Raw genomic sequence first — 27,331 nt, 5'->3', positions numbered from 1 at the left:
TATGACATTTGACTACATTTTTGTCCTTTACACGCAGGTAAATGCCAACACAGAAGCAATCACCCACACGGATCACACCGGGGGGGGGGGGGGGGCTGTGCACCCACACAGAGATCACACGGGGGGGGGGGGCTGTGCACCCACACAGAGATCACACGGGGGGGGGGGGGGCTGTGCACCCACACAGAGATCACACGGGGGGGGGGGGGGCTGTGCACCCACACGGAGATCACACGGGGGGGGGGGCTGTGCACCCACACGGAGATCACACGGGGGGGGGGGGGCTGTGCACCCACACGGAGATCACACGGGGGGGGGGGGGCTGTGCACCCACACGGAGATCACACGGGGGGGGGGGCTGTGCACCCACACGGAGATCACACGGGGGGGGGCTGTGCACCCACACGGAGATCACACGGGGGGGGGGTTGTGCACCCACACGGAGATCACACGGGGGGGGGGAGCTGTGCACCCACACGGAGATCACACGGGGGGGGGGGAGCTGTGCACCCACACGGATCACACGGGGGGGGGGGCGGCTGTGCACCCACACGGATCACACGGGGGGGGGGGGGGGGGAGCTGTGCACCCACACGGATCACACGGGGGGGTGGCTGTGCACCCACAGAGATCACACGGGGGGGGGGCGGCGGCTGTGCACCCACATGGAGATCACATGGGGGGGGCTGTGCACCCACACAGATCACACAGGGGGGGGGGGGCTGTGTCATCCCTATAAGTAATAGGACTGCTGGCACAGGAAGGCACGCCAACACCTGTATCCACATGCCGTGCCTGGGACATGGATGTAATGGCTGCATGTGAATGAGGCCTAAGATGGCAAAACTTTAAATCTACTTATCCATGCACCCCCCCCTGGGTGGAAGGCACATACAGAAGGGGAAATCTCCTCCACCAAATACCCACCTGAAAGACAGGCGCCGGGCAGGGGTTGGCACAGTCGGGTTGGGTCTGGATAACCTCTCCTTCAGCTCCCTGCTTCCTCTGCCCATTGCCCGGGCCGGGGGGTCCTGTTTGCCCAGATAGCTGCCCATGAGTAACAGCAAGGAGGCAGGAGTCCACTTCAGGACCGGCTCCCTGTACCTCCTATATCCCACAGGCCTCTGCCGCCTACCCGGTGCACCTCCTCCAGTCAGCTGCCTCCACACAGCTTGCCCCGAGGAGCTGTAGCGAAGACAAGCACCGGCCGCACACAGACCCACAGCGCTGAGCACAGGGAAGAAGTACAGCACTAAGAGGAGAAGAAGGGCCGCGGGCACGAGCAGAACCACCGGCTGCACCTCCTGACTCCGGAGCGCCCGCTTCAACCTTACCCACCACCCTCCTCCGTGCCCGCTGGACGGACACATGATCCCCCGCGCGCCGCGCCAGGCCTTAAATACCCAGGGTGCCCCGCGCCCGCTATCCCCTGGCCGTCACATCCCGTGTCACCAAGCAACGAGCCCACACCACGCCTACAAATCCATTTCAAAAGGACTCCCGCAGCCTGTCTTTGTCAGCAGAAGGAGAACGACACTTCCGCCGGTTGTTTATTGGCCGCGCTTTGGATTCTGTCTCTGAAGGTCATGTGATAAAGAGGCTGGGCAGAGCGCGCTCCCCCCTAGCCAATCAGAAGTCGAGATTTGGCCACTTGTGGGGGTCAAGAGAGTGTGATTGAACCTGAGTGAAAGTGATGTAGACCTCTGGAGGCGCAGTATAGTGCGAACTGGTATTTGCAGGTGTAGCACCCTTCTAGGCAACCTATAGGGGAGGCCTTGTCTGCTTATCAGCAGGGTCTAATTATTCAGTCAGGCTCTCAGGTGTGACTGTTGAGTTGGGGAGTCTTCCCACTGTATCCAATGGGGGCTTTCATTGGACAGTGGAGGAAACCTGACCAATAGCACACCAGGGCTTGTATCTATCCCAGAGGTAAGATTCTGCTGCAATGCATCCTGGGAGGGGGATATAAGTCTGAGGGGAGCATATGACAGTGTCTTTGGTGGGAAACAGAGTCCCAGGAGGGAGGTGACGGCTGTCTCTCCTCCTGTCAGCGTGGAATGGATGTCCTGGGTGGCTGGCTTAGTAGAAGATTGAGCTGCAGAGAGGGATCCAGTGTGTTGAGGACCAAGCGAAGCTGTGGGGATCGGAGTTTCCAGGAAAGCAGAGTCTTGTTTACTGTAAACTGTCCCGGGGTCTGCCTATGAAAGGGGAACACTCCGGAAGGTCAGAGAGAGCCAGCTAGCCAATGCAGCCGTTATAGAAAGGGGGTGCCAGTGTCTAGAACATGAAGAGAAAGAGGGTGCCAGTGTGTGTGGGCCCTGAAGAGTTGCAGCAGTGCTTACAAATAGCTACCTCAATATCTCTCCTGCGCTCAAGTGGTATGCGGGAAGGTGAATCTTCTAGGCGGTTTTATGACACAAATGAAGTGGTCTTGCTGCCCCCCTCAGGACCAAGGGTATCCAAAAGGCACTACAAGAAAACAACAAGAGAAGGGCGCACCGACCTTGTGCATTACCACTTAAAAGTTTATTAAAATCAAAGAAGGGTAGCGTACAATATACTCACAAACGTAGCATATGAACAAGCATATAGGGAATGGGCACCGCTCCCTTCCAGGACACTTCTCTACTGCTGGATAGCGTGATGGCGTCCTCAAAACCTGATGTGGCTTACACGTTTCGAGGGAGGACCCTCTTCCTCAGAGCCAAAATCGCCTTGTTCATATGCTACGTTTGTGAGTATATTGTAGGCTACCCTTCTTTGATTTTAATAAACTTTTAAGTGGTAATGCACAAAATAGCTACTTCAGCCAGGAAGGCTAAAGGGAGCAGTACAAAGGACTTTTGAGTCACAAGGAAGTGTCAGAAGTCAGTTCAAGTTCACAGACAGCAAGTCAGTGTTAACAAGCGTTAACCGGCATTCAGCTGGCGTCAGCGTCAAAAGGCGTTTTTCTCAGTTGTCCCCTTACATTGTGTATAGTTGAGCCAGAGGAGTATCCCACTCATTCCCTTCTCCCATCCAAGTTCCCAAAATAAATACAAAACTCAAAGATGCTGGGCTGTTTCTTGTCTCTGTGCTCACACTTGGAGAACATGCTTAAAGCAGTAGTATCCCGCTTTTTGACACTTTTACCTACAGGTAAGCCTGTAATAAGGCTTACCTGTAGGTACAATTAATATCTCCTAAACCGGCACGGTGCTGAGCCCTGTCCACAACTACCTGTCCAGGGTTTTCCACTACTGCTTCCCAGTAGTGGAGTGGGCTTTCCTGTGCACACTATGTGGGCTTCACACATGCCTTTAGCTTAACTCTTGAACCTTTGTACAAGATGGGAACCTCTGCGGCATGAATCTGCTCCCATTGCTCTGGAAGACAGACTGCTGGTGGAAGGAGTTCCCACAACATCTCCCTCACTGCTAGAGGCCATTCTACCTATAACAGGTAGACACTGTCCACAGGCTGCTTGTTAAACTTTCTTTACCTTAGGTAACCACTTGTGTCTTCACACTACTCCACCCCACACTGATATCTTCATATTCCAATGTGAAGCCCCAGTCGGTGAACTATGGGGTTGATTCTCTAAAGGCAAATTCACTCTGCACTACAAGTGCACTTGGAAGTGCAGTCGCTGTAGATCTGAGGGGAAGATCTGAGGATCACTATCATCCAATCATGTGCAAGCAAAAATGCTGTTTTTTATTTTCCTTACATGTACCCCTCATATCTACAGTGACTACACTTCCAAATGCGCCTGTAGTGCAGAGTGAATTAGATTTTAGTAAATAAACCCCACAGTGTGAAACGGTTACTTGCAATACACCTCAAGGACAATGTTCCAATGCTTTACTTAAAAAAAAAAAGTGCAAAATGAACATTCCAAAGTCCCGCATACAAGAACAGGATTGTTCCTACATCCCTACACCTAACTACAGACTTGTGCTAACCTGGCATACCTGCAGAGGTTTAGTCCAAGCAATTATAGTCCTTCAGAGGCACTCTCCTGTAGATGTAAGTCCTTCAGAGGGATACTCCAGTGCTGGTGTCTTCAGGGCAAACTCCAGGTTCAGATGACCTTACCTCCCAATGGTGATTGATGACCTCATTCTGTTCTTCGCAGGTATTATTCTCTGTCTCTCTCCCTTACAGGCCTTGGTTTCTACTTTCTCTCTTGGGCTTTCCATCCCTGAACTCTCCCCCACCACCTTTCCAGGGGTTTTCTCATATCAGACCACTGGACACATTCCCTCAGGGGCATCTCGTGCCAGACCACTGTCCCATATTTATATATAACAGGGACAGCACCTTTCTGGCTATTCCAACCCATTTACATATTGTTGCAAAGAAATGCTAGACTTTTCAATGGTATGAGAACAATCTTGTTAAAAAAATAAATAAAATGTCACAAGTAAACACATCTAGTAAACATAACCATTAAGCATAACAAGTCTCACTATATAACGATCATGCAGGGTTGACATTTCACCTTTGAATATATCCCCATCAGTAAGGGAGTGTATGTGAGTGTAGATATGGCCTCCTGTAAGCATGATCAAGTCCCTCCCCCTAAAGATAGTGGTTTCAGGGACGGAAAATAATACCTGTGAGAAAGGTAGGCTTTTAAGCCTTGTAATGAGGATCATTAGTAGGTAATCAATGGAATTGTGTACGGTATACTCGACCAAACCCACAGGGCGGCCATATCCACTAGGTCTAAAGTCATGAGCAGTTGTGTGCACATGTAATTGGTGAGTTGGCTTTAAGTGGTATATTGAGTACATGCAGGTTTAATGTGATTAGGTTTCAATTTGGGCTACCTTTATGGTAAGGTCATCATTTAACGGTATGGAAATACCGTAAACACTATTCTATGTTTAGCAAGAATGTCCCGCATGGAGGTCATCCTAGAGGATATATGGCATTCCTGAGTAGGAGCCAGAACAGTAGACAACTACTCACCTCGTCTGCTTATCAGTGAACATACAGACAAGGGCAGAGGGGGGTTTGGTAGGTTTGAACTGACCTAGATAGGTGATGAAGGTCTGTGGCGTTGAATGTGGAAATCATCGCGGACTGGAATGGCATCCATAGAGTTGGCCCGTTTCAGACGTGAAATGCAGAACATGCTGTACCAGTCTGGTAGCTGTAAGATATTGCAGAAAGATCTCAGATCTTCTGGTACTCGCAAGCTTGTGGTGCGGCCGGATACTGATGCAGAAGGGCAAAAGGGAAATTTCCAGCGATTACGGAATCCCCTTGGATCGTGGCAAGTCAAGTAATGGGCGAAGAATTTGTCTGGGTTTTGGAGGGTTATGCTGGAGAGATCTTTGAATATTTTATTCTCTGTTCCCTGGTATTGGAGGGTGTCCCTAATATCTGCAGTGACTGATCTTAGATCATTTATACTGAGTGGCTGTGCAGCAGAAGTGCTTGCAGCATGTGCCTGTGTGTGGCGCTTGTTAGAAGGGCTGAGACTTGAGGAGCGGATGGTTCCTGTGTAGGCCTGAGTAGGAGCCACGACCTTGCGTGGCTGAGTCCAGAATAGTTTGGGGATGTTGCGCCCCAGCTGCGTCCCAGAGTCCCTAGGGGAGTGGGACAGAGATTGGGATGAGTTTCCCAGCATTTTCCCCATGACAGCAGGGTTCTGTGGCTCGGCTCAAGAGAAAGCAGGACCTCCATTGAACAGAGCGAGTAGATCAAGCGGCCATTACAGAACGGCACTAAGCCACGCCCCCCTCTTGTATGTCTTTGTTCTTTCAATAAAGCTGTGGACCTGTGAATCCCCCTTCCCTATCACACCTGCTGTTTATTGAGTTGTTTTTGAAATGTTGCATGGTTTGCTTTAGTTACGGTGCCATGAAGGACATGTGGGACAGGAGTCTAACTCAGGCACTGCACGTCTGACATTGTGGTGCTAGGTATTTCGGTGGTAGTACCTTAGGGGCTATACAATGTTTTCTGGGTAAGCGGCGTCATGCATGACGTGATGGTTGGGGGAACATGTTTATGGGAGGAAATTCTTTATTTAAGTTTTTATAGTAATCCACAGAAATACAACCATATAAATGTACAGGTATGATATCATCAAGAAGAACAAGAGTCCTCAGTGACAACATATTCCTAAGAACATGAAATCACAAAACGCTAACATATAAGAGCACTGATAATTAGTTCATGCCTTTTAAATCTTTGTATACCTGATCTAGAGCCAGCTGGTATATTGTAGACAGCATCTCTGTGAGTATGATCATAGGGATTAAAGTAGATAACTAACAGGCAGTAAAGAGGGGAGGGCCAGAAAAAAAAAAAAAAAGATTTCCCACAGCGCCAACAGTGTCCAGAGGGGACTTTTTATTCATTCAGCCAAAGATACCATGGAGTAGTAGTCCATGGAGAAGATGAAATTGGTCCTGTAGAACCATCATTTATGACATTGTTCCTCGTAATTAGCCACAGCCATTAACCCTTCTGTCCTAGGTATTTCCTCTATCTTGGCAAACCATAAGCTAATTGGTGGGGGTGTGGTTTTCTTCCAATAAAGTGGAATGCATGCTTTGGCCCCACCCACCGGGTCTTATTCATGCTCCCTCAATCTGAGTACCAGTGGGGAAAACATCCATACCGCCAGCTTTGAGCAGTGATGAATGTTTTTTTTAGATCGCAATGAGTAGAGAGCATTTGTATCTCTTTAACAACATAGGGGTCACGTGGAAGAGGAAGGCAGCGGGGTCAGTAGGCATCTGAATGTCTGTCAATCTGTAGATAATCTGTGTGACCAAAGTCCAAGTCCAAAAGTGTTTAATCTTTGGGCATGACAAAATATGTGAAGCATTGTTACCTCTGGCATCTCCAACATACTGAGGAGCATTGTGGAAAGAGTCTGTGGAGGGTAGTAGGGACCTTGTACCACCTGGAGAGCATTTTGTAACCTATTTCCTGTATAGAGCTCGAAATGGAGGCTCTATGAGTCATCTGGAAGATTCTATCCTTTTGTTTTTCTGTGAATGTTACATTGAGATCCCTCTCCCATTTGGTAAAGAATTTCGGATTAAACTCATCAGGTGGGTGGGACAAAATGTGATACGATCGGGAAAGACCATGTTGAATGGGTTCAAAGTGAAAGCATAAAGATTTGAATGGGGTTAGTGTGGGCATAGGAAGATACGTGTCCTGCAAATGTGATAGAAAGTGGAGTACCCGCATGGCCTACCCGAAAGAGAGGTGGTTCAGACATGTAGCTCTGATAGAAATCGCGTGTGTCTGTGTGCCCCAAAAGGGTGCAGATGAAACGGTCTATGGGTAAGGCAAGACCATACGTTCCCCTCCTGGAATCCTGGGAGAAATCTTGGATGGCCTATTACTGGTATCATGCGTGAAATCTCATGTCCTAAAAAGATCGGTTGCCTTTCTCTTTTAAATAGTTTCAGGGTAGATTTAATCGTTAGATGGGTCAGCAGTTATTTTGGAGTGTCCTGGAATAGCCACAGAAGGCCTCCCAAAGGGATTTCTGTGAAAGATTGTTCCAAATGAATCCACTGTTTGGTGGATTTAGCTGTACCCCACTCTAAGATATGATTCACAAAATACATTAATTTAACATGCTTTCCTCATTAAAAAATATTTATTGTAGACGTAGAAGACAATTGGCCACAGCAGAAAAATATTTTATTGGGAGTTTGTAAGTTGAAATTGTAGATATAAATAATTACCGCCAAAAAAACAAACATTAGAAGTTGTTGATTGATATAGCTTCCCTCATCTGCATACATATCACTTCATCAATGTACAAGGTATTTTCTTTAACCTGAATTTCTTCTTCTAAGGATAGCTGGTTACGGATCAAGCCTTTTAATTCAGCTTCTGCTTGGCTCAGAGTTTCGCGTAGTCTGCAAACAAAAAGACAAACCGAAGAAGAAAATCAATACACGAAAACAGGAGGGAGGTTTAGCTTAAACATATTGAAAGGACCTATGGAATCTTCAATATTTGACTTACAAAACCCACCACCAGATTTGATAACTAATTGTCCTATACAGAGGCGTAACTAGAACCTTCAGGGCCCCGATGCAAGAAACCATGAAGGGCCCCCCAGACCCCTGGCCGGGGCCCTTCCCTTCAAGCCCGGGGCTCTTCCCACTAATCCTGGGGCTCTTTACTCTCATTGCATGGCCTTTTATTATGGTCCCGCATCAGGATCCTTTCACAAGTTCTGCAGTGGGCCCCCTTCCTGCAATCTTGGGGCCTCCCCACAGTGGTGAAATGCCAGGGCCCGGTCGCAAGTGTGACCTTTGAGATCCTAGAAGTTCACCCACTGGTTTGCTACCGGGCCCCCTGGAGCATGGGGCCCGGTAGCGATTGCAACCCCTGCAACCCCTGTAGTTACGCCCCTGGTCCTATAGGTAAATAAACTTTCCCCTGTAATAGTAGCTTTTTTGGAGGGGAGCTGTTGCTTATTTAAAAGGGCCATGACCCCCTCCTATTACATTATGTGGAGCAATTGCAGGGGAGCAATCTTTCCTGACACAAGCATGACAGCATACACGTATGGGTAAAGGCTCCGCCCCTCGCCCAATCAGGACTGGTTATACTATATAAATGAGCCGCCTCCCCCCAAGGTGGCATTCTCTTTTTTGTTCCTCAAATGCTCAACTAGGTATTATGATGGAAAGAGGATTTTTATTTTTACCTTCACCTTGCCAGATTCATCTGGCCAGCCGCACAGGTTCAGCCTCTCCTGTGTCGAAGTTCCCTCTGTTCGGGTGTAAACTGCCTATACGAGGGAAGCCTCCCCCTGGTCCAGGCACTGGGGGTTGGATACTGGTTTCTGGGGATGGATAACTAACTCCTCCGGTGACATGGGTTTCTCCCTCCTTCTTCCTGGCTCTCCATGGCTGTAAGGTTCCCTCTAGCTGCAGGGGTTGTGGATGTGCTGTTTGGGGGTGAAATACCAGGCAGATAGCAGAGAAACGACCGCCAGGGCGGCTGCCCATTTCCAAAAATGGCATCCAGTGACTCCCAGCGGCCGTGCTGCAGACTGCCCTATCCAAAATGGCACCTGGTGGAGGTGCACCAAGATGGTGCCGGGTTAGTTCCGGTTTGCCGTAGGCGGCTGTGAAGCTCTGGGAGATGCTCAGGCAGCAATTGGGGGACACCGGGAGAGTGGGCCGGTCCCCCTCTCCCCCCCCCCCTTTATAGTGGGGAGTACAAGATAAGCCAGGTGCACAAGACAGGAGAAGGTGCAAGCAGCGGAGCCCAGGTAAGAGAAGAGGATCCAGGGTTGCTGGGTAGCATGAAATGTGTGGAATGCAGGTTGTAAGAATCTTCCTTGTTTGAACAGATTGTGCCTGTCTTGTGCCGTTCCTGTTCAGAGCTCCTGTGGAGGTAAGACATGTCCTATTGATTACATGCAGGACTGGAGATAGTATGTTTAATACAACCTTTTTGTTGCAGTTTCCTTCAATGATGTTTCCAAAAGAAAGATAGATATAGAGCTAAAGAAAAGTTATACATTGGCAGGAAGTGCCTTCAAGCCATCATTGGTGCTGACATCAGTAGCAAAGGCAATAACATGGGCAGAGAGTTCAGAAACTGAGTTATCCGCAGAGACCGGAACTGCCTAAGTACTGAAAATACTGAACGAGATCAAACTGGCGGGCGATTTTTGTAGGTAAAGTGGCAATCGACACACTGCGGTGTTCAGCCAGAGTAATGCAGTGATGGGAAGAACATTATGGCTAAAGCCATGGATGGCAGACAGATTGTCAAAATTCAACTGGTTCAATATCCCCTTTGACGGAGCAGCCTTGTTTTGCAGAAAATTGGAAACCGCTATTTCGAAGGTGACAGGGGGCAAGTCAGGGTTGATTTCGCAAGATTTAAGGCCCAGACACTAGAAAGGAGACAATTAATAAGTAAGATAAGGGACACAAGATCCTTCATAACAAGCAAAGATAGCAGAAGAGAGTGGAAGAAATCCTCCAGATATCGGTGGCTCGGTTTTACAAATCAAGACAGAGCACGATGCAGAAACCCTTTTGAAGATCCCTCTGTCTAGACTGCTCTAGTTGGTACCTGGCTACACCAATTTGTGCTGGTCTGGGCAGAGCAAATCAAGGACCCTTGGGCCATAGAGATAATCCGGGAAGGTCATCACTGGAAGTTTGTGGCCCCCCCGGAGGTGCTCCACTTTACCCACACAAAGCTCCCTCAGTGTCAACAGAAGATACAGATAATCTTTGAATATGTCCAATCATTCCTAAAAAAAAGGCCCATAGAACCAGTCCCTATGCAAGAGACATTAATAATTCTATTCTCCTCTTTTCTTAATAAAGAACAAAACAGGCAATCTAAGACCAGTATTAGACCTTCGGAAGTTGAACAAGTACATCCAAGTGCAAAGCTTTCGAATGGAGTCGCTGCAGTCATACAAACCATCAGACAGGGGGAGTGGATGTTATCTTTAGATTTAAAAGATGCTTACTCGCATGTCCCAGTTCATCAACAATGTCACAAAAATGTACGCTTTGTGATAACAGAATTACTTGGCAGATGCACTGAGCTGAAAAAAGTTGGACTACAACGAATGGACACCGAAACCAGTCAGTCTTCCAGTGGATTTGCAGTCCATGGCGTCATCCTGACCTCGACTTAAAAGCATCCCTGACCAACAGGAAATGCAGGCGTTTCTTAGCGAGGGTGAAATTCCCACAAGCGGAAGCAGTGGATGCACCCAGCTCTGAATGCATCTGTACCCTAGCATATGTATTCCCACCAATACCTATAATTCCCAGGTTACTCAACAGAATACGCAAACACCCGGGGGTGGTGATAGCAATCATTCCCTGGCTGTCGGTCTCGCAGGCCATGGTTCCCACTACTAAGGGCTTTGGCGTTGGAACCCCCAATCCTACTACCTGGAATACCAGATCTCCTCCAGCAAGGTCAGTTGCGTCAAGCAAATTCTACCTGGCTTCATCTTGCGGCATGAAGATTGAGAGGAGAAGGCTAAGGAAGGCAGGTTGCTTGGCCTCAGTTATTGAAACCTTGCTGAAAGCAAGAGCGACAACGATGAACAGTAGCTACTCAAGGATATGGAAAAGTTTGCCGCCTTCGCAGAGTCCAGAGGATTCGACCCATTAGTGCCATGGGAATCACAGGTGCTAAAAATTCTTTAAACAGGCCTTGAAATACACCTACAGGCACACACACTCAAGAGTCCAAGTCTCAGCCCTTTCGGCTTTGTCAGGGGTAAGATGGGCTACCCAGCAGTTAGTGCGCCAATTCCTGAAAGCTTGCAGTAGAGTTTGTCTTCAAAGAAGGTCATTTGTTCCTCCGTGGGACTTACAGGTGGTATTACAGATGTTGTCCCAACCTCCTTTTTCAGGTGACCAAGCAACCTCGTTGTGGAATGGAACGATCAAAGCAGTTTTCCTCACTGCCATTACATCAGGAAGAAAATTAGCGGATATTCAGGCCTTAAGCTACATACCTCCTTATTATTGCCACTTATCGGATAGAGTGATATTAAGAACTCTGCCACAATATCTGCCAAAGTTAAACAAACCATTTAATCGGGAACAAGACATGGTTCTCCCAACAATGCAGAGAGACACATCTAATCAGTCCAACCAGTGTGACAGCTCACTTGACGAGAAGCCTGGCAGCATCCTGGGCAGAATTCAAGGGTGTATCCCCAGAAATAATAATATGTAGAGCCGCAACATGGTCTACATATAGCACATTTTTGACTCACTATATAGTAGATCCAACAGCCTTAACTACTGTAGAGTTGGATCGTTCTGTACTGGCCAGAGTTAATAATGAATAAATTCTTCAGCATACACTCCCTTGTGCTCCAATAAGTGCGTGCTTGAGAGGGGAACCCAAGTTAGGCTTTAAATTATCGCAGCAGATGACCTCAGGACATCTACTGGAATATTCAGATTGGCTATTCTGAAACAGCACAAAAGAATAGTGAAAAGATAGTACCATCCTACTAATAAAAGGTGATTAAGCATACTCTAAACTGCGGTTGTTTGTCTGGAGTCAAGGGTCTCATCATTTGTGAATGTTTTCCGATGGTCACATTTACAGCTCCCCAAAACTATTATTACCAGCTTTTTGGCAGGTTTAGCTTGAATATAATGGAACACAAATCAAGAATGTTGTACTAAAAACTTGCACATAAGAGAACATTAGGTATTTCTAACCTTTCAACATTTGTGGAAATCTCCTGAACCTCACTGATGAGTCTGTACTGGACAGGGTCTCGGCAGAGCTCTACATTAGGTCTCAGTGTTCTGGTCTCCAGGCGGGTCTGAGCCACCTTGATTGGACCTTCCTTATCGGCAACAGCTTTCTTCAAGTTTTCAATGTTCTTCTCCTGTGAAGTGATCTCATCCATAACCTTAGAAACAAAGGTTTCAAAATAGATTTTATGAAAATGATAACTACCTATTAATTAACAGTCATTTAACCACATGTTCCACTGTTTTTGTTGTACTTTTTTTTTGTACCTTCATCAAAATAGTATATAAAAAATAGACCTCAGAACCTAGAATGCTGTCCTTCAGTGTCTTTGGTAATCATGGAAGCTGGGAGCATGTTTGGTGACCTCTTCACTGTGTCCATGGTTCTCATGAAGAATAAATGCCTGCCTACCTATTTGCTAGGTGCAGGTTGACAGGCAGGCTAAATTTCTTCTGGGGCATCTTCTGGCTACATTACCATCTTTATTGTGATTGGAGTTGGGTCACAAACCCTTTTTTTTATGTCACACATACAAAAACATTATTATGTTTTGTTTGAGTAAAGAAAGTTTCGTTTTTTTCTGAGCAATAAAGAGCATTCTGACTCCTCTCAACACCCCCTATACCCCCTTTACCAACTTTCCTGCTGAATTTAGTCATGAGTGTCCACAGGTTGACAGAAGAAGGAAACAAAATAAAGAATAAGTTATCACAAATTTAAAAATGTGAGACTTGGTGCTGCTCCTCTAACCCTTTCTGCTCTAGACACTGGTCTGTAAGCTCTATAGCTATAGGGATAAACCCAGCCCTGGCCATACATGTACAGCCAGGTATTAAAGTATTTGTAAATCCAATCACTAAAATCTCATATAAGCTTTACCAAGTTACTACCGAAGTAATTTTCAAAATGTTATATGTTCTCTTTAATTAAAGAAAATGTCCTTGTTCAGGCACTTGGTCTTATAAAGTGATAACACTTTGTTCCTGTTTCTCAATTGTGACCTACATGGACACCCTGCCACTCATTTGTTTTGCAGGGACACAAGTGTTTCTTTCTACACACCATATACAGACACTGTTGTCACTATTAGGAAACCTGCCTGAGAATTGCCATACAGCCATCATTGCCATGCATACATGTAGACATGAAAATGTTGCAAAGAGGCCGTAGATTCTCAGCAACTCTAAGATGCAACAAAGGGTGAAAAAGGGTGAAATAGTATTTTAACGCTGATTCCAAGCTTGCCCAGCAGTAGATGGGACTGAGAAAATAAGAAAACTGTAATCAAATGATATAGCATCATACAACAATTTTAGAGTGTAAAACCATCCTTATTTACCTTAGCTAAGTGCACTTCCAACTTATTTTTTGCATCCTTTGTCTCTGCCACACGGTTTTTCAGGGCAACGTTGACAGTATCACACTGTTTGCGCATATCGCTGGCTGTTTCAGATAAGATGCTGTCAATAAGGGTCCGAAGAGCTACAGAGTTATTTCTTTGCTTCTCTGCTTTCACAATGTTTGTGTTGCTGAAATCCTCCCATTCAACTGGGTTGACTGAGCTGGAAATGTAAAAATAACGCTTAGTGTACCTAATATCAAGAGATTATATTAGAGCCCTGGTGCCCTACACTTTTGCAATTTTTGGTGTGGCCCTGCAGACACTATTGCCCTGTTATAGTAGTGATTTCTAGCAGTCTGACATAATATATCTCCAGTCTATGATTGTCACCTGAAGCATCTCCCTGGTCTCCAACAACTTCTAAAGCATGTGCACAGTCTTTGTCCATCTCTCTTATCCTGTGCACAGTCTCTGACCATCTCTTATATCATGTGCACAGTCTCTGACTATCTCTTGTATCATGTCCATAGTCTCTGACCATCTCTTGTATCATGTTCATAGTCTCTGACCATCTCTTGTATCATGTGCACAGTCTCTGACCATCTCTTGTATCATGTGCACAGTCTCTGACCATCTCTTGTATCATGTGCACAGTCTCTGACCATCTCTTGTATCATGTGCACAGTCTCGGACCATCTCTTGTATCATGTGCACAGTCTCTGACCATCTCTTGTATCATGTACACAGTCTCTGACCATCTCTTGTATCATGTGAACAGTCTCTGACCATCTCTTGTATCATGTGCACAGTCTCTGACCATCTCTTGTATCATGTGCACAGTCTCTGACCATCTCTTGTATCATGTGCACAGTCTCTGACCATCTCTTGTATCATGTGCACAGTCTCTGACCATCTCTTGTATCATGTGCACAGTCTCTGACCATCTTCTGTATTATGTTCACAGTCGCTTACCATCTCTTGTATTATGTACTTAGTTTTTGTCTATATCATGTTGTGAGCTCTCTCTGATAATAAATATTCACTCATTTTATGTGCAGCCCTTTTGGTGTTGTCAAGGGCCACAGTTGAGGCCCCCTACATCAATAAAGTTGACCACTGTATTAGAGTATAGGTTCACAGAACTGTCATCAAGGCTTGCTAAGCATTAATGATTTTCTCTCTGGCACACACAAAATGTCTCTACTCCTTAGTAAGAAGATCCACAAAACCTACCCTGTTGTTGGGGCCTAGATACAGAAAATATTCTCTTATGTTTGTAGGCACCCTTATGGTTATTTATCACCGACTGTATCAATGGTAGTCAGTCAGTATAAATGCAGCAGGAATTTGCAAGATATCAGTGTCCTTAATGCCCAACTCTGGGAAACTTGAAAAGCCTCCTTAAAAATTGGGGCTACGCCTGCACTGCAAGGTTTGATTTCTCAGTTTGGTCTAGGGGATTAGGAAAGAAGATTTAAAGCAGAACTTCACCCAAAAGGGGAAGTTATATTACTTATTTACATCACCCCCCCTTCTCCTCTGCCACATTTGCCACTTTTTGAGGGGGAGCGGGTACCTGGTTTTGACAGATACCCGCTCCCACTTTCGGTCAGATCGCTGCAGTGATCGGAGTGGAATTTCAGGCCCCCTTCCTTTCCTGCGGGACCATTCACAAAACGTACCGCCGCTTGTGCATGTGCAGTGGGAAACTGGATGTGAAGCCGCAAGGCTTCACTGCCGGTTTCCTATAGTCAAGATGCCAGCGCCTGAACCTAAAGTCAATTGAAGAATCAGCTTGGGTGAGGACAATGCTGAATCCTTGGACAGGTAAGTGTCCTTATATTAAAAGTCAGCAGCTACAATATTTGTAGCTGCTGCCTTTAATTTTTTTTTTTTTTTTGGGCGGGGGGGCTGGAGTTCCTCTTTAAGTAAACAATTCTGGCCTGCCAGACCTGTCCCTGAAGTGTTTTCTCTCTCATACTCCAGCAGTCAAAGACCCTGGCATCATCAAGATCAGTGCAGGGTCCATAGTCCTACATTGGAAGTGATGATGTCCAGGAACAGTCTACCTCTAGTACATTGTGGAGCTCTATCTGCAGGGCAGCAGACAATTGGGTGCGTAAAAGCACTTTTTATCTCCCCTAGAATAAACGAGCAGTTAACACCTGCAGTGTGGGTGCATTCAAATTTTCCAGGACTTGGGCTTTAAACAGAAATCCACCAATGAATGGTCATCACTGTTCACCTCTGATGTTACTGATTGCACATGGAAGCATGAGTATATATGTATACCTCTGGACTGTCACAACATTGGAAGCATATCCGATGTCTGGAGTGTTGTTTGTTAATGTGTTGCAATGATTATCGATTTTCAAAGCCTGGAACTTGTCTTTCAGGTCCTTTTCTAGGGAGTACTTGGCGGATCGGCTCATCCTACAGGTATAAGAGAAATCATGTCATGAGCGAACCAACATCACAGCCATGCATTCAAAGGGGCTCTATAGCCCTAGAATAATCTGCCAGGATAGAAATATGGGAGCTGCCACTGCGGACTGTGTGTTAACTTACAGTATATTACATAAAACAATCTACGTTAATACAGAAGTGGCTGCCAAAAATACATTATTAGCAGTTCATAATAAGTAAAATAATAAAATTGCAGTAAGACTATCCAGTTGCAAATAGAAAATTGCACCCATATTGTCCACACAACATATGAAAGAATATCCCACTATTATGATGGTGTTTATCTTACATAGTTTCTCTGTTATCCTGACCTCTTGTTAGCGCCAGGGTCACTGGTATCAAAATGCGGTATATTTTCTCATTGACATAATTCGGAAAACTATACTGTATTTTGTCCACTAGATGAAGCTGACAATGATAGCAATTAATCTGTTAAAGAAAATATAGGGAAAAGTTGTACAGCCTGCACGAATGTTTGGGATTCTTGTCCAATTAATGCTTTATAAATAGACCCCTAAGAAAAATCACAAACAATACAAATGATAGAAGGTTAAGAATCAATGATAAAATACAAATGATAGAAGTTTAAGAATCAAGGATAAAATACAAATGATAGAAGTTTAAGAATCAAGGATAAAATACAAATGATAGAAGGTTAAGAATCAAGGATAAAAAAAAAAAAAAAAAAGAACTATAAAAAAGATAAGAATAGCGAAGTGGAAGAAGCAGTTTATTAGGGCTAATTAGACTAACTGGGCTTTATTAATGTCACATTATATCTAACATGGCTTCTCTGCTGTCATAGCAGGGTACATGGGTGTACAGTATCTGGCTTGCATTTGAGATGGTTTTGGAGTTCCTTCTGAAATGCCTTTGCATTCACATTTACTTAAATAGCAATGGACTAAGAAAAGTTAGCAAGTCCCCACATACACAAGCCTTATGCATTTCGTCATATGCACAAAGTAATGGCTGATTCCATGAACTGTAAACCGTTCAACTTTACATTCAGTTTCCACTATGCAAGTTTTATAGCTATGTTAGAGGTTGATAATTCACTTGGAATAAGGAAATATAAAGATTTTATATTCTGTCCATGCTTTGTATTTTGAAGAATATACTGATTACATGGCATTTATAGCAGGCAGAGTACATTTTAAAGCAAGTCTGTGGCCAGGCTGTGGATATTATATTAATTAAAATACTTACAGGTTTTTAACAAGCTTTATAACAACCTTTATAGCTACAGACACTATGCAGAAATTCATTCTCAAATTACAGGAGAAACACTTTGAGGCCTCATGCACATTAATGGCGAGACTGAAAATATGCTAAGTGTAAAATTCCAGGCAGTTTTCACCACTCATGGAGGTGCAGGTACCACATGAAGCCTTAAATATAAATTAATTGCTATGCCTGTGTGCATGAGGCTGCAGCCACCGGATTGTGTGTGAAAGCCGTGCTGTCAGGTCTGTAGCAGCGAAAGGGTTGAGAAAAAAAAAACTCATACTGGTGGGCGCCCCTCTAGGAAGGGCGCCTGTAGGTACATTCCTAGTGTGCCTAATTGAAAATCCACACCCTGCTTCCAGCCTTCTAATCTCTAACATGGTCATAGAGCAGGTGCACAGGAAGAGAGAGGAATAGACTGCTAAGAAGTCCGAAGGACTGCACTGCGTCTCATGTAAACTTTCATGGCTCAGAGCCCTCTACAGCATAAAGAGACATTTGTTTATATTTTTGTATTAACAGCACTATTTTTTATATTTAATACTATTTTTGTAGTAGCTGCATGCAGGCAGCCCATATAGGTGAATACCCATCAGCTGTATGAGCTCACCCACTTAGCTGAGTTTGTCAGGTACGCAGAGATGGGTGCACAGTAGGGATCGACTGATTATCGGCAATGCCGATATATCGGGAGCCGATATGCACTTTTCCCGATATATCGGAATCGGCCCCTGAGGTTACCGATATTGCCGATATTTCAGGAAAGTGCTTGTACCGGAGTGATGCCTGCAGCTAGAGGCATCACCCCGGTACTGGCGTCCATAGCCTGAGAAGCCGCTCGGCTGTACTTACAAGGAGTGGGAGGGGACGTCTCCCGCCGCCTTCCATCCCACTGGGAGACCCGGGCAACCAGCCTGCAGGGCCCCTGAAGAGAAGACCCGATCAAAGCCGCATTCGGCTCTGATCGGGTCTCCATGTAAAAAACCCGGAAGTGATGTCATGTATTCAGGACATGTACTTCCAGGTACTCAGCCGCAAATTTAAAAAAATGCGAGCATTCAAAACAGCCAAACTTGGCATTTTTAATGCTTTTAAGTGCAGAGGAGGGGTTTGGGGTCTTTTAGACCCCCAGATCCCTCCACCAGAGTACCTGCGAAAAAAAATTATTTTTTTAAATGTCCGAAAATTTCGGCCAATACCGATATCCGATGACCAAAATATTGGTATTGGCACTAAAAAAAACGATATCAGTCGATCACTAGTGCACAGTTCTGAATGCACAGGCTCTGCTTTGTGGGCTGTGTATCCATGCCTGTGTACCTGTTAAACTCGGTATCCACTGAGTGACTGAATCCGCCCAGCCGATGTTTATTCATTCACATATATGGGCTGCCTGCACGCAGCTTTCCACTAGTAGGAAATAATAAACAAACAATCAGCTCTTCATGCTGTACAGGACCCTGCCTTGTAAATGAACCGTTAGGATGAATTTCTGTACAGTGGCTTCAGCTACAGAGGTCAGTGAGGGTTTGTTTTAAAGCTTATCTCTGGCTCATACACTCCCCCACTAAACATTACTTCTTTACCCTCTCTAGCAGCATTCCCACAGACACTGAAGTCTCCATCAGAAGCATAATTACATCACGACAAGCTGTGGCAAGAAGACTGGTTGGCGGCAGGCCAGGACTACAGTAGTGGATCACTGGTCTTCACTCCCAGAATAGGTGCCACGGGGGGGTCACATGATGGCAGACTGAGTGGTGTATAAGGACCCTGTCTACTTACACCTGCACAGATGTCACGTTGGGAGCAGCAGCTGTGTCCATGCATCGGCTTCATCCTAATTCTAAGCAATAGGACTGCATGCGCAGGGATGCACTGAACACCTGTGCATAGTAAACCCAGCCCTCACGCAGGGCATGGGTTCATACGCCCTGTGAACCAGGCCTAAAACCTTGTTGAAGGTTTTTTTTTTTTTAAAACTTTGTGAATCGCCGGGGGAAAACAAATGTTCTGGAGATGGGCTTAAAGCTTTTTAAAGTGGAGTTCCAGTCATTTTTAAGAATTACCCACATTGTAATGTAGATCGCTAGTGGATTAAGGTTTGGATATTGATGTGTTGAAATTTCTGCAGAAAGTACCTTTTTTTTAGTAGTGTACCCCGCTACTCCCGGTCGCAGCTGCCTAGGCGATTACATCATCAACCAGGCCCATTGACTCCTGGGATATCTATGTCATCAATCCCAGAAGTCTTCAGGCGTCTAATGCAATTACACAAAGCGTGCCGCAGTGTTGTTACTGCGCAGGCGCAAGATCCGGAGGTCCATGCTGGGTAGCCAGCTGCACGAAATCCAGGAAATGAAGCCAGGCTGGCTTCAGCTGCCCAAATCCTGCATGTCCGCAGCCAGAATCGAGGGGGCAAAAGAAAAATAAGCAGTTTGTAAGTAGATGCGATGTGTACATGGGCAACATTTTCCATTATGCTTATCAGGAATTACAACGATCTCTGCAATGCATTTAATGCAATGTTGGCTAGGAGACTGGAACTCCGCTTTAAGAATATTTTTATAAGATTTCAATCTCCATAGCCTCGCCACAGTTCTACTTTAAGTAATTTACATTCGATTAATCACAATAATACTTATGCATTTGGCACCATCATTTGTATATCTGTATCAGATTTGGCAAAAAAACATGATGAAAAACAATAACTCACCTTATCTGCTCGACGATTTGTTCTAAAGTCCTCTGCAGTAGTGCTATCACCCCTTGGATCACCTCCACTTCCTTGATGAGCTCTCTTTCTACTTCATCATGAACCAGGTCTATCCCAACTCTCTTCTCTCTACAAAAGTCAACAATTATTAAAACATATTTTAACGAAAAATACATATAGCTCATAAAACCTATTGGACAAACAATGTATACGTAAAGCCTAACATTTTTTTTAGCTTTGGATAAAGTAGGGAACCCCCCCTTTTTTTTTTTTTTTGTTTACTGTCTCTGTCTTGTTTGGGAAATTTAACTACTTGCCGACTGCCGCAAGTAGATATACTGCGGCGGTCAGCCCCGGCCAGGCAAAGTGATGTATATATACGTCACTAGCCTGTGACCGGTTTGTGAGCCAATAGCGTGCGACGCGCGCCCGCCGCGGCTCGTTCACGGAGGAGTCCGCGCGTGTGACCGGCGGACATCACACTACGATCGTCGGTAGAGCGGGAGAAAGGCGGGCGGCTTATGTAAACAAGCCGCCTGTCATTCTCCCCTGTGTAAAAATGGAGATCAGACGGTTCTACTATGTAGAACCGTTGATGTTTGTTTTTACAATAGGAGACATGTCCCACTACAGTTAGAAACACGCCCCTAGGACACACTTAACCCCTCCCTCTCCAATACAGTTAACCCCTTCCCTGCCAGTGTCATTTTTACAGTAACAGTGCATATTTTTAGCACTGATTACTGCAGTAATGTCACTGGTAACCCCAAAAGTGTCAAAAACATCAGTCAAGGGTCCGATCTGTCCGCCGCAATGTCGCAGTCCCGCAAAAAAAAACGAAGATCGCCGCCATTACTCGTTAAAAAAAAAAAACACCAAAAATGACAAAAATCTTTCCTTTTGTTAGTAAACGCAATAACTTTTGCGCAAACCAATCAAAATATGCTTTTTGCAATTTTTTTTACCAAACATATGTAGCATAAAACAAATTGGCCGAAAATGTTAAAAAATTTTGATTTTTACATTTTTTTTGGGGAATTTCATATAAAAAAATTTGAAAAATATTGTTATTTTTGCAAAATTTACGCTCTTTTTTTGTTTATAGCGCATGATCAAAAAATCGCACAGGTGATCAAATACCACCAAAAGAAAGCTCTGTTTGTGGGAAAAAAAGGACGTGAAATTAGTTTAGGTACAGCGTCGCACGACCACGCAATTGTCCGTTAAATTCACGCAGTAAAAAAAATCGCAAAAAACCCCCTGGTCGGAATGGGGGTAAAATCTTCCGGGGCTTAAGTGGTTAAAGCGGTAATATAATAAACCCAAAACCAAAAATGTAATATATTACAGCTTACCAATCCTTAGATGTGATGACTGCATTATTTTTCTATTTTTAAACTTTTTTTCCCCCCTGGTGGCCTAACCAGTAACACCTCCTGTATTATAGTGCCTACACTCTGGAAGAAGGAGCACAGGGGCACATTTGGACAGCAGCAATGCCAGTCTGAGGGAAAGGTAGTGTTAGATGTACTAGCAGATTTAAATACACTAACAAACTGAATCCAAATGCCAGCTAACACTTTGTAATCAGTCGCAGCAAACAGTTTTTTTTTTCTTTTGGGATAAAGATTTTACATTAATAAATAAATGCTGATCATTGTAGGCACTACTGCCAGTGTTAAGTGGTTTGTTTTATCCCTGTGACTGATACATCTGGAAGAGAGCTTGTTCTTTTGAAAAACAACAGACTTACTGGCTGGATCACAAAATGAAAAAAAGAAGAAAGAAAGTCTTTAAAAAGGAAATTAATGCAGCCATTACCTCCAAGAATTGGTAAGATCATATATAATGAATGATTGCATTTGGTTTTAATACTGATTTCATTTCTCTTCCTGTCGGGGAGACATTTCAAACAGGAAGAGATCTCATCAAAACAAAGGGATAAACCCTCTTGAGCTGGCTATTCTGTTTCTTCGACAACGCAAACATTTTGGTTTTCCCATAGGCTTTTGTGCCAAAGACATAGGCATGTGCAGCCTATTACATTAGGGTGTGCACCTCAGAACTCCAACACATATGCGTGTGTGACATATTTACTGGCCTCTTCCCCCTCTCAATTTTGAAACAATGAGGGGAGGGGGGAGCAAGGGAGCACACAGGGGGCACGGACAGCGGAAAGAAGAGGAACAGCGACAGGAGGGGTGGCATATATTGGCACCGAACCCCTGTATTTTCCTCTTTTGGCAGCTGAATGTCAGCGAGAGGGAGAGGAGGAGAAGCCTACTTTCAGCTGCAGGAGGAAAATACAGATCGATTCCACCAAATGCCACCCCTCCTGTCCAGGTTCTGGGGGTCGGCAAGGAAGGATCGTGGTTTACCTGTCAGCTGCCAGCGATTGACGGTTAGATTGCGATTGACGGGTTGCCAACCCCAGGATTAGGGTGTGCCCAGGCACATCTGGCACACCCCTTGCGCACGCCTATGACCAGAGACAATGGTCACTAGGAGCAATAAGGAGGTTTGGGGGGTTCCTCCATCCATCCCTTAAAAAAAAAAAAATTGGTTGTGGTAGGGAGGGGTGTACTGCTTACTTGGATTTTTCAATTTTCTTTGTTCATTTTACTACAGGAATTTTGATTGATGTTGCTGCTGGTGGTGGGGAATAATGAATAAATACGCAGGCCTTGCTTTTTTGGTGTAAGACCCATTTAAATCTGTTTTTAAAACATTTTTTTCTGTTAAAGTCCTCTTTCTAGGATCTCTTTGCCTTTTTAGCACTTAGTTGTAATCCTTTTATGATTACCTTTCCACTAGGCATTGCTGGGCTATGGACAAAGGCTCCATACAGCTCTCTAAGGCTTTTTCCAGGCGAATTTTATAAGCCAGCAGCTGTTCTATGTCATTAACTGTGTCTTCAAGCTTGTTATCTAATTCCTTCTTCCAAAACTGGATCTCCTCCAATCTCTGCTCTGTGGAGAAAATTGATATACACAACTAAAGTAAACTATAAGCAAAATAAAACTCTTCTATATAGTCCTGTCACATTCAAATATTAGTGAGAAGATTATGGGATTGTTCAGTATAGTACAGAGTAAAGTGTTCTGACCGATTAGAATGAACTGTTCAGTGTTACATAGTTAGTCAGGTTGAAAAAAAGACACAAGTTAATCTGGCTCAACCAATAAGAAACAAAAAACAATATAGAAAACCCAAACATACAATCCCATATACACAATCCTATACCCGCAGTTGATCCAGAGGAAGGTGAAAAAAACCCAGCAAAGCATGATCCAATTTGCTACAGCAGGGAAAAATTTCCTTCCTGATCCCCCGAGAGGCAATTGGATATTCCCTGGATCAACTTTACCTATAAATATTAGTACCCATATATATTAGGTACACATAGGAAATAATAGTGAGCTAGGCAGAACCATCTCTGGAGGGAGTCTATTGTTGGGTTGTTATGGGTTACTGCACTTCTCCACAGTTTTGCCTTGTGCATTGCCTATTCTATATAGTATCTGTACTGAAATAATATAAAGCTATCCTTTATATATAATTATTATTTTTTTTTAAGTGAGGATGAATTTACCAATATCAGGGGCAACATAAAGACTCACTATATTACCAATAGTATTGGGACACCTTTCTTTACACTCAAATTAACTTTAATGGCATCACAGCCTGAGTCTGTAGGGTTCAATATTGAGTTGGCAGACCCTTTGCAGGTATAACAGCTTTAACTCTTCTCGGAAGGCTTTCCACAAGTTTTAGGAGTGTGCCTATGGGAATGTTTGACCATTCTACCAGAAGCACATTTGTGAGGTCCGGCGCTGATGTTGGAGAAAAAGCCTGGCTCGCAGACTCTGTGCAGGCCAGTCGAGTTTCTCCACCCCAAACCCGCTCATCCATGTCTTTATGGACCTTGCTTTGTGCACTGGTGCTCAGTCATGTTGGAACAAGAAGGGCCATCCCCAAACTGTTCCCACAAAGTTGGGAACACGAAATTGTCTAAAATGTCTTGGTATGCAGATGAAGAACTCATAAGAGTTCCCTTCACTGGAACTAAGGGGCCAAGCCCAACCCCTGAAAATCAACCCTACACCATAACCCCCCTCCACCAAATGATTTGGACCAGTGCACAAAAAGAAGGCCATAAAGACATTGATGAGCGAGTTTAGGGTGGAGGAACTTGACTGGCCTGCACAGAGTCCTGACCTCAACCCGATAGAACACCTTTGGGATGAATTAGAGCACAGACTGCGAGACAGGCCTCCTCTCCAACATCAGTGCCTGACCTCACAAATGCACTTCTGGAAGAATGGTCTAACATTCCCGTAGACACACTCCTAAACCTTGTGAACAGCCTTCCCAGAAGAGTTGAAGCTGTTATAGCTGTATAGGGTGGGCCAACTCAATATTGAACCTACGGACTAAGACTGGGATGCCATTAAAGTTCATGTGTATATAAAGGCAGCCATCCCTATATCAGAGTATAATATTATACTATATATATAATATAATATTAGAGTCTTGCTCTAAGAAATACGTAAAAACGGGGTTGAAATGCTTACCTATCCTTTGCTGGTCATACAGTGGGTACGAAAAGTATTCAGACCCCCTTAAATTTTTCACTCTTTGTTATATTGCAGCCATTTGCTAAAATCATTTAGGTTCATTCTTCTTCCTCATGAATGTACACATAGCACCCCATAATGACAGAAAAACACAGAATTGTTGACATTGTTGCAGATTTATTAAAAAAGAAAAACTGAAATATCACATGGTCCTAAGTATTCAGACCCTTTGCTGTGACACTCATATATTTAACTCAGGTGCTTTCCATTTCTTCTGATCATCCTTGAGATGGTTCTACACCTTCATTTGAGTCCAGCTGTGTTTGATTATACTGATTGGACTTGATTAGGAAAGCCACACACCTGTCTATATAAGACCTTCCAGATCACAATGCATGTCAGAGCAAATGAGAATCATGAGGTCAAAGGAACTGCCTGAAGAGCTCAGAGACAGAATTGTGGCAAGGCACAGATCTGGCCAAGGTTACAAAAAGATTTCTGCTGCACTTAAGGTTCCTAAGAGCACAGTGGCCTCCATAATCCTCAAATGGAAGATGTTTGGGACGACCAGAACCCTTCCTAGAGCTGGCCGTCTGGCCAAAATGAGCTATCGGGGGAGAAGAGCCTTGGTGAGAGAGGTAAAGAAGAACCCAAAGATCACTGTGGCTGAGCTCCAGAGATGCAGTCAGGAGATGGGAGAAAGTTGTAGAAAGTCAACCATCACTGCAGCCCTCCACCAGTCGGGGCTTTATGGCAGAGTGGCCCGACGGAAGCCTCTCCTCAGTGTAAGACACATGAAAGCCCGCATGGAGTTTGCTAAAAAAACACCTGAAGGACTCCAAGATGGTGAGAAATAAGATTCTCTGGTCTGATGAGACCAAAATAGAACTTTTTGGCCTTACTTCTAAGCGGTATGTGTGGAGAAAACCAGGCACTGCTCATCACCTGTCCAAAACAGTCCCAACAGTGAAGCATGGTGGTGGCAGCATCATGCTGTGGGGGTGTTTTTCAGCTTCAGGGACAGGACGACTGGTTGCAATCGAGGGAAAGGTGAATGCAGCCAAGTACAGGGATATCCTGGACAAAAACCTTCTCCAGAGTGCTCTGGACCTCAGACTGGGCCGAAGGTTTACTTTCCAACAAGACAATGACCCTAAGCACACAGCTAAAATAACGAAGGTGTGGCTTCACAACAACTCCGTGACTGTTCTTGAATGGCCCAGCCAGAGCCCTGACTTAAACCCAATTGAGCATCTCTGGAGAGACCTAAAAATGGCTGTCCACCAACGTTTACCATCCTACCTGACAGAACTGGAGAGGATCTGCAAGGAGGAATGGCAGAGGATCCCCAAATCCAGGTGTGAAAGACTTGTTGCATCTTTCCCAAAAAGACTCCTGGCTGTATTAGATCAAAAGGGGGCTTCTACTAAATACTGAGCAAAGGGTCTGAATACTTAGGACCATGTGATATTTCAGTTTTTCTTTTTTAATAAATCTGCAACAATGTCAACAATTCTGTGTTTTTCTGTCAGTATGGGGTGCTATGTGTACATCCATGAGGAAGAAGAATGAACCTAAATGATTTTAGCAAATGGCTGCAATATAACAAAGAGTGAAAAATGTAAGGGGGTCTGAATACTTTTCGTACCCACTGTATGTCTGAAGGCATTGGTACTTGCTCATGTGATCTCTATTGAAGAACAGGATCAGAGTTCAGATTTGCTCATCCTTTCTTTTTAGCAGAGATTGGGTGACCAAAACTCTAGGCTTTCACACAAGTGGTCAACACTGCAATATACAGGGATCGAGACGCAGAGCAATACCTGCTGGTGTCTCATTTAAAGTCCCAAAACTGCCCATTTTTTACAAGTTATCAGTGATGGAGATGCTGTGCTTTACAGGCTGGTGTCTCATTTAAAGTCCCAATTTGTCTTTACTACCTATACTAAAGGGATGGAGGTGTGTGCTTCCCAGCTGGTCATTTTTTAGTTTGCACCCCATGGCTATTACACAGCCATTAGTTTTTGCAATACCAGTCATGGATGGGAGCAGGTTGGGGGAGGATTGGGCCATCTCCAAGCCCACCTGTTTCCCATCCATCCATCAGCATTCATGTACTTCCATGTTTGAGACACTCAGGTTGAGTAGTGTTAGGAAGTGTTAGGACTGCAAGATACACAGGGTGCCGTGGAGAGGTCTTGCAGCTTACACATGCGTTTGCAAATGTGTGTTAACTAAACCCCTGTTTTTAACCTACATTGTTAGACAGGTTTGGTTTGTTAGCAGACTAGTGGGTGAGTATATCAAGCTAGGGGCCGGCTGGTTTCCACACACCTTTTTTAGTCCCCCTTTTTCTTCAGTTTTGTCAACACTGCAATTAACCTGTAGTGCCTTTTTCTGCAGGTAAGCTTTACAGCCCATCTAATACTAATAATTATGCTACCCAGCAAGTCTGTCAGCATAGCCTTGTGTTAACATTTTAGTATAGTACCACCTTAATAAAGAAAAAAATGCAGGGATAAGTGCATGTATTTTATTAATCAAAACCAATCACAATGGTTACAAATTACTATTTGTTTTTTGGGAAGTCGCCATCTGTGTCTACATTGGATATAATGGTTGTGAAACAGACCAAAACTGGCCATACACTGTGCAAAATTTGCTTAAAGCTGAACTCCAGCTTTTGATACACTTTGCATAGTTCATTTGGGCAAGCTTGGCCCAAACTATGTCCCTCACTAATATGTGAGGCCGCTG

At 44.6% G+C, this 27,331-nt stretch overlaps 2 protein-coding genes across 2 annotated transcripts in view; both read right to left on the bottom strand.

Moving 5' to 3' along the window:
• The window catches only part of POM121 (POM121 transmembrane nucleoporin), a 77,035-nt gene extending 75,588 nt beyond the window's left edge, over window positions 1-1,447 (bottom strand). The window contains exon 1 of the mRNA XM_082244499.1: window positions 928-1,447. Within this exon, the coding sequence (XP_082100625.1) occupies window positions 928-1,370 (443 nt within the window). The 5' untranslated portion in view covers window positions 1,371-1,447. The remainder of the gene's footprint in view (window positions 1-927) is intronic.
• Window positions 1,448-7,714: 6,267 nt separating this feature from the next.
• Window positions 7,715-27,331, bottom strand: part of TEKT1 (tektin 1) — a 28,648-nt gene continuing 9,031 nt past the window's right edge. Inside the window, exons 3-8 of the mRNA XM_082244667.1 lie at window positions 22,801-22,966; window positions 19,998-20,126; window positions 15,881-16,021; window positions 13,586-13,808; window positions 12,207-12,403; window positions 7,715-7,883 (exon numbers count right to left, since the gene is read on the bottom strand). Coding sequence (XP_082100793.1) covers window positions 7,724-7,883; window positions 12,207-12,403; window positions 13,586-13,808; window positions 15,881-16,021; window positions 19,998-20,126; window positions 22,801-22,966 — 1,016 coding nt within the window. The 3' untranslated portion in view covers window positions 7,715-7,723. The remainder of the gene's footprint in view (window positions 7,884-12,206; window positions 12,404-13,585; window positions 13,809-15,880; window positions 16,022-19,997; window positions 20,127-22,800; window positions 22,967-27,331) is intronic.

The sequence above is a fragment of the Pelophylax lessonae genome (genome assembly GCF_965119305.1).
Source record: "Pelophylax lessonae genome assembly, chromosome: 2".
NCBI classification, from domain to species: Eukaryota; Metazoa; Chordata; class Amphibia; order Anura; family Ranidae; genus Pelophylax; species Pelophylax lessonae.
This window is presented reverse-complemented; position numbering and strand designations above follow the sequence as displayed.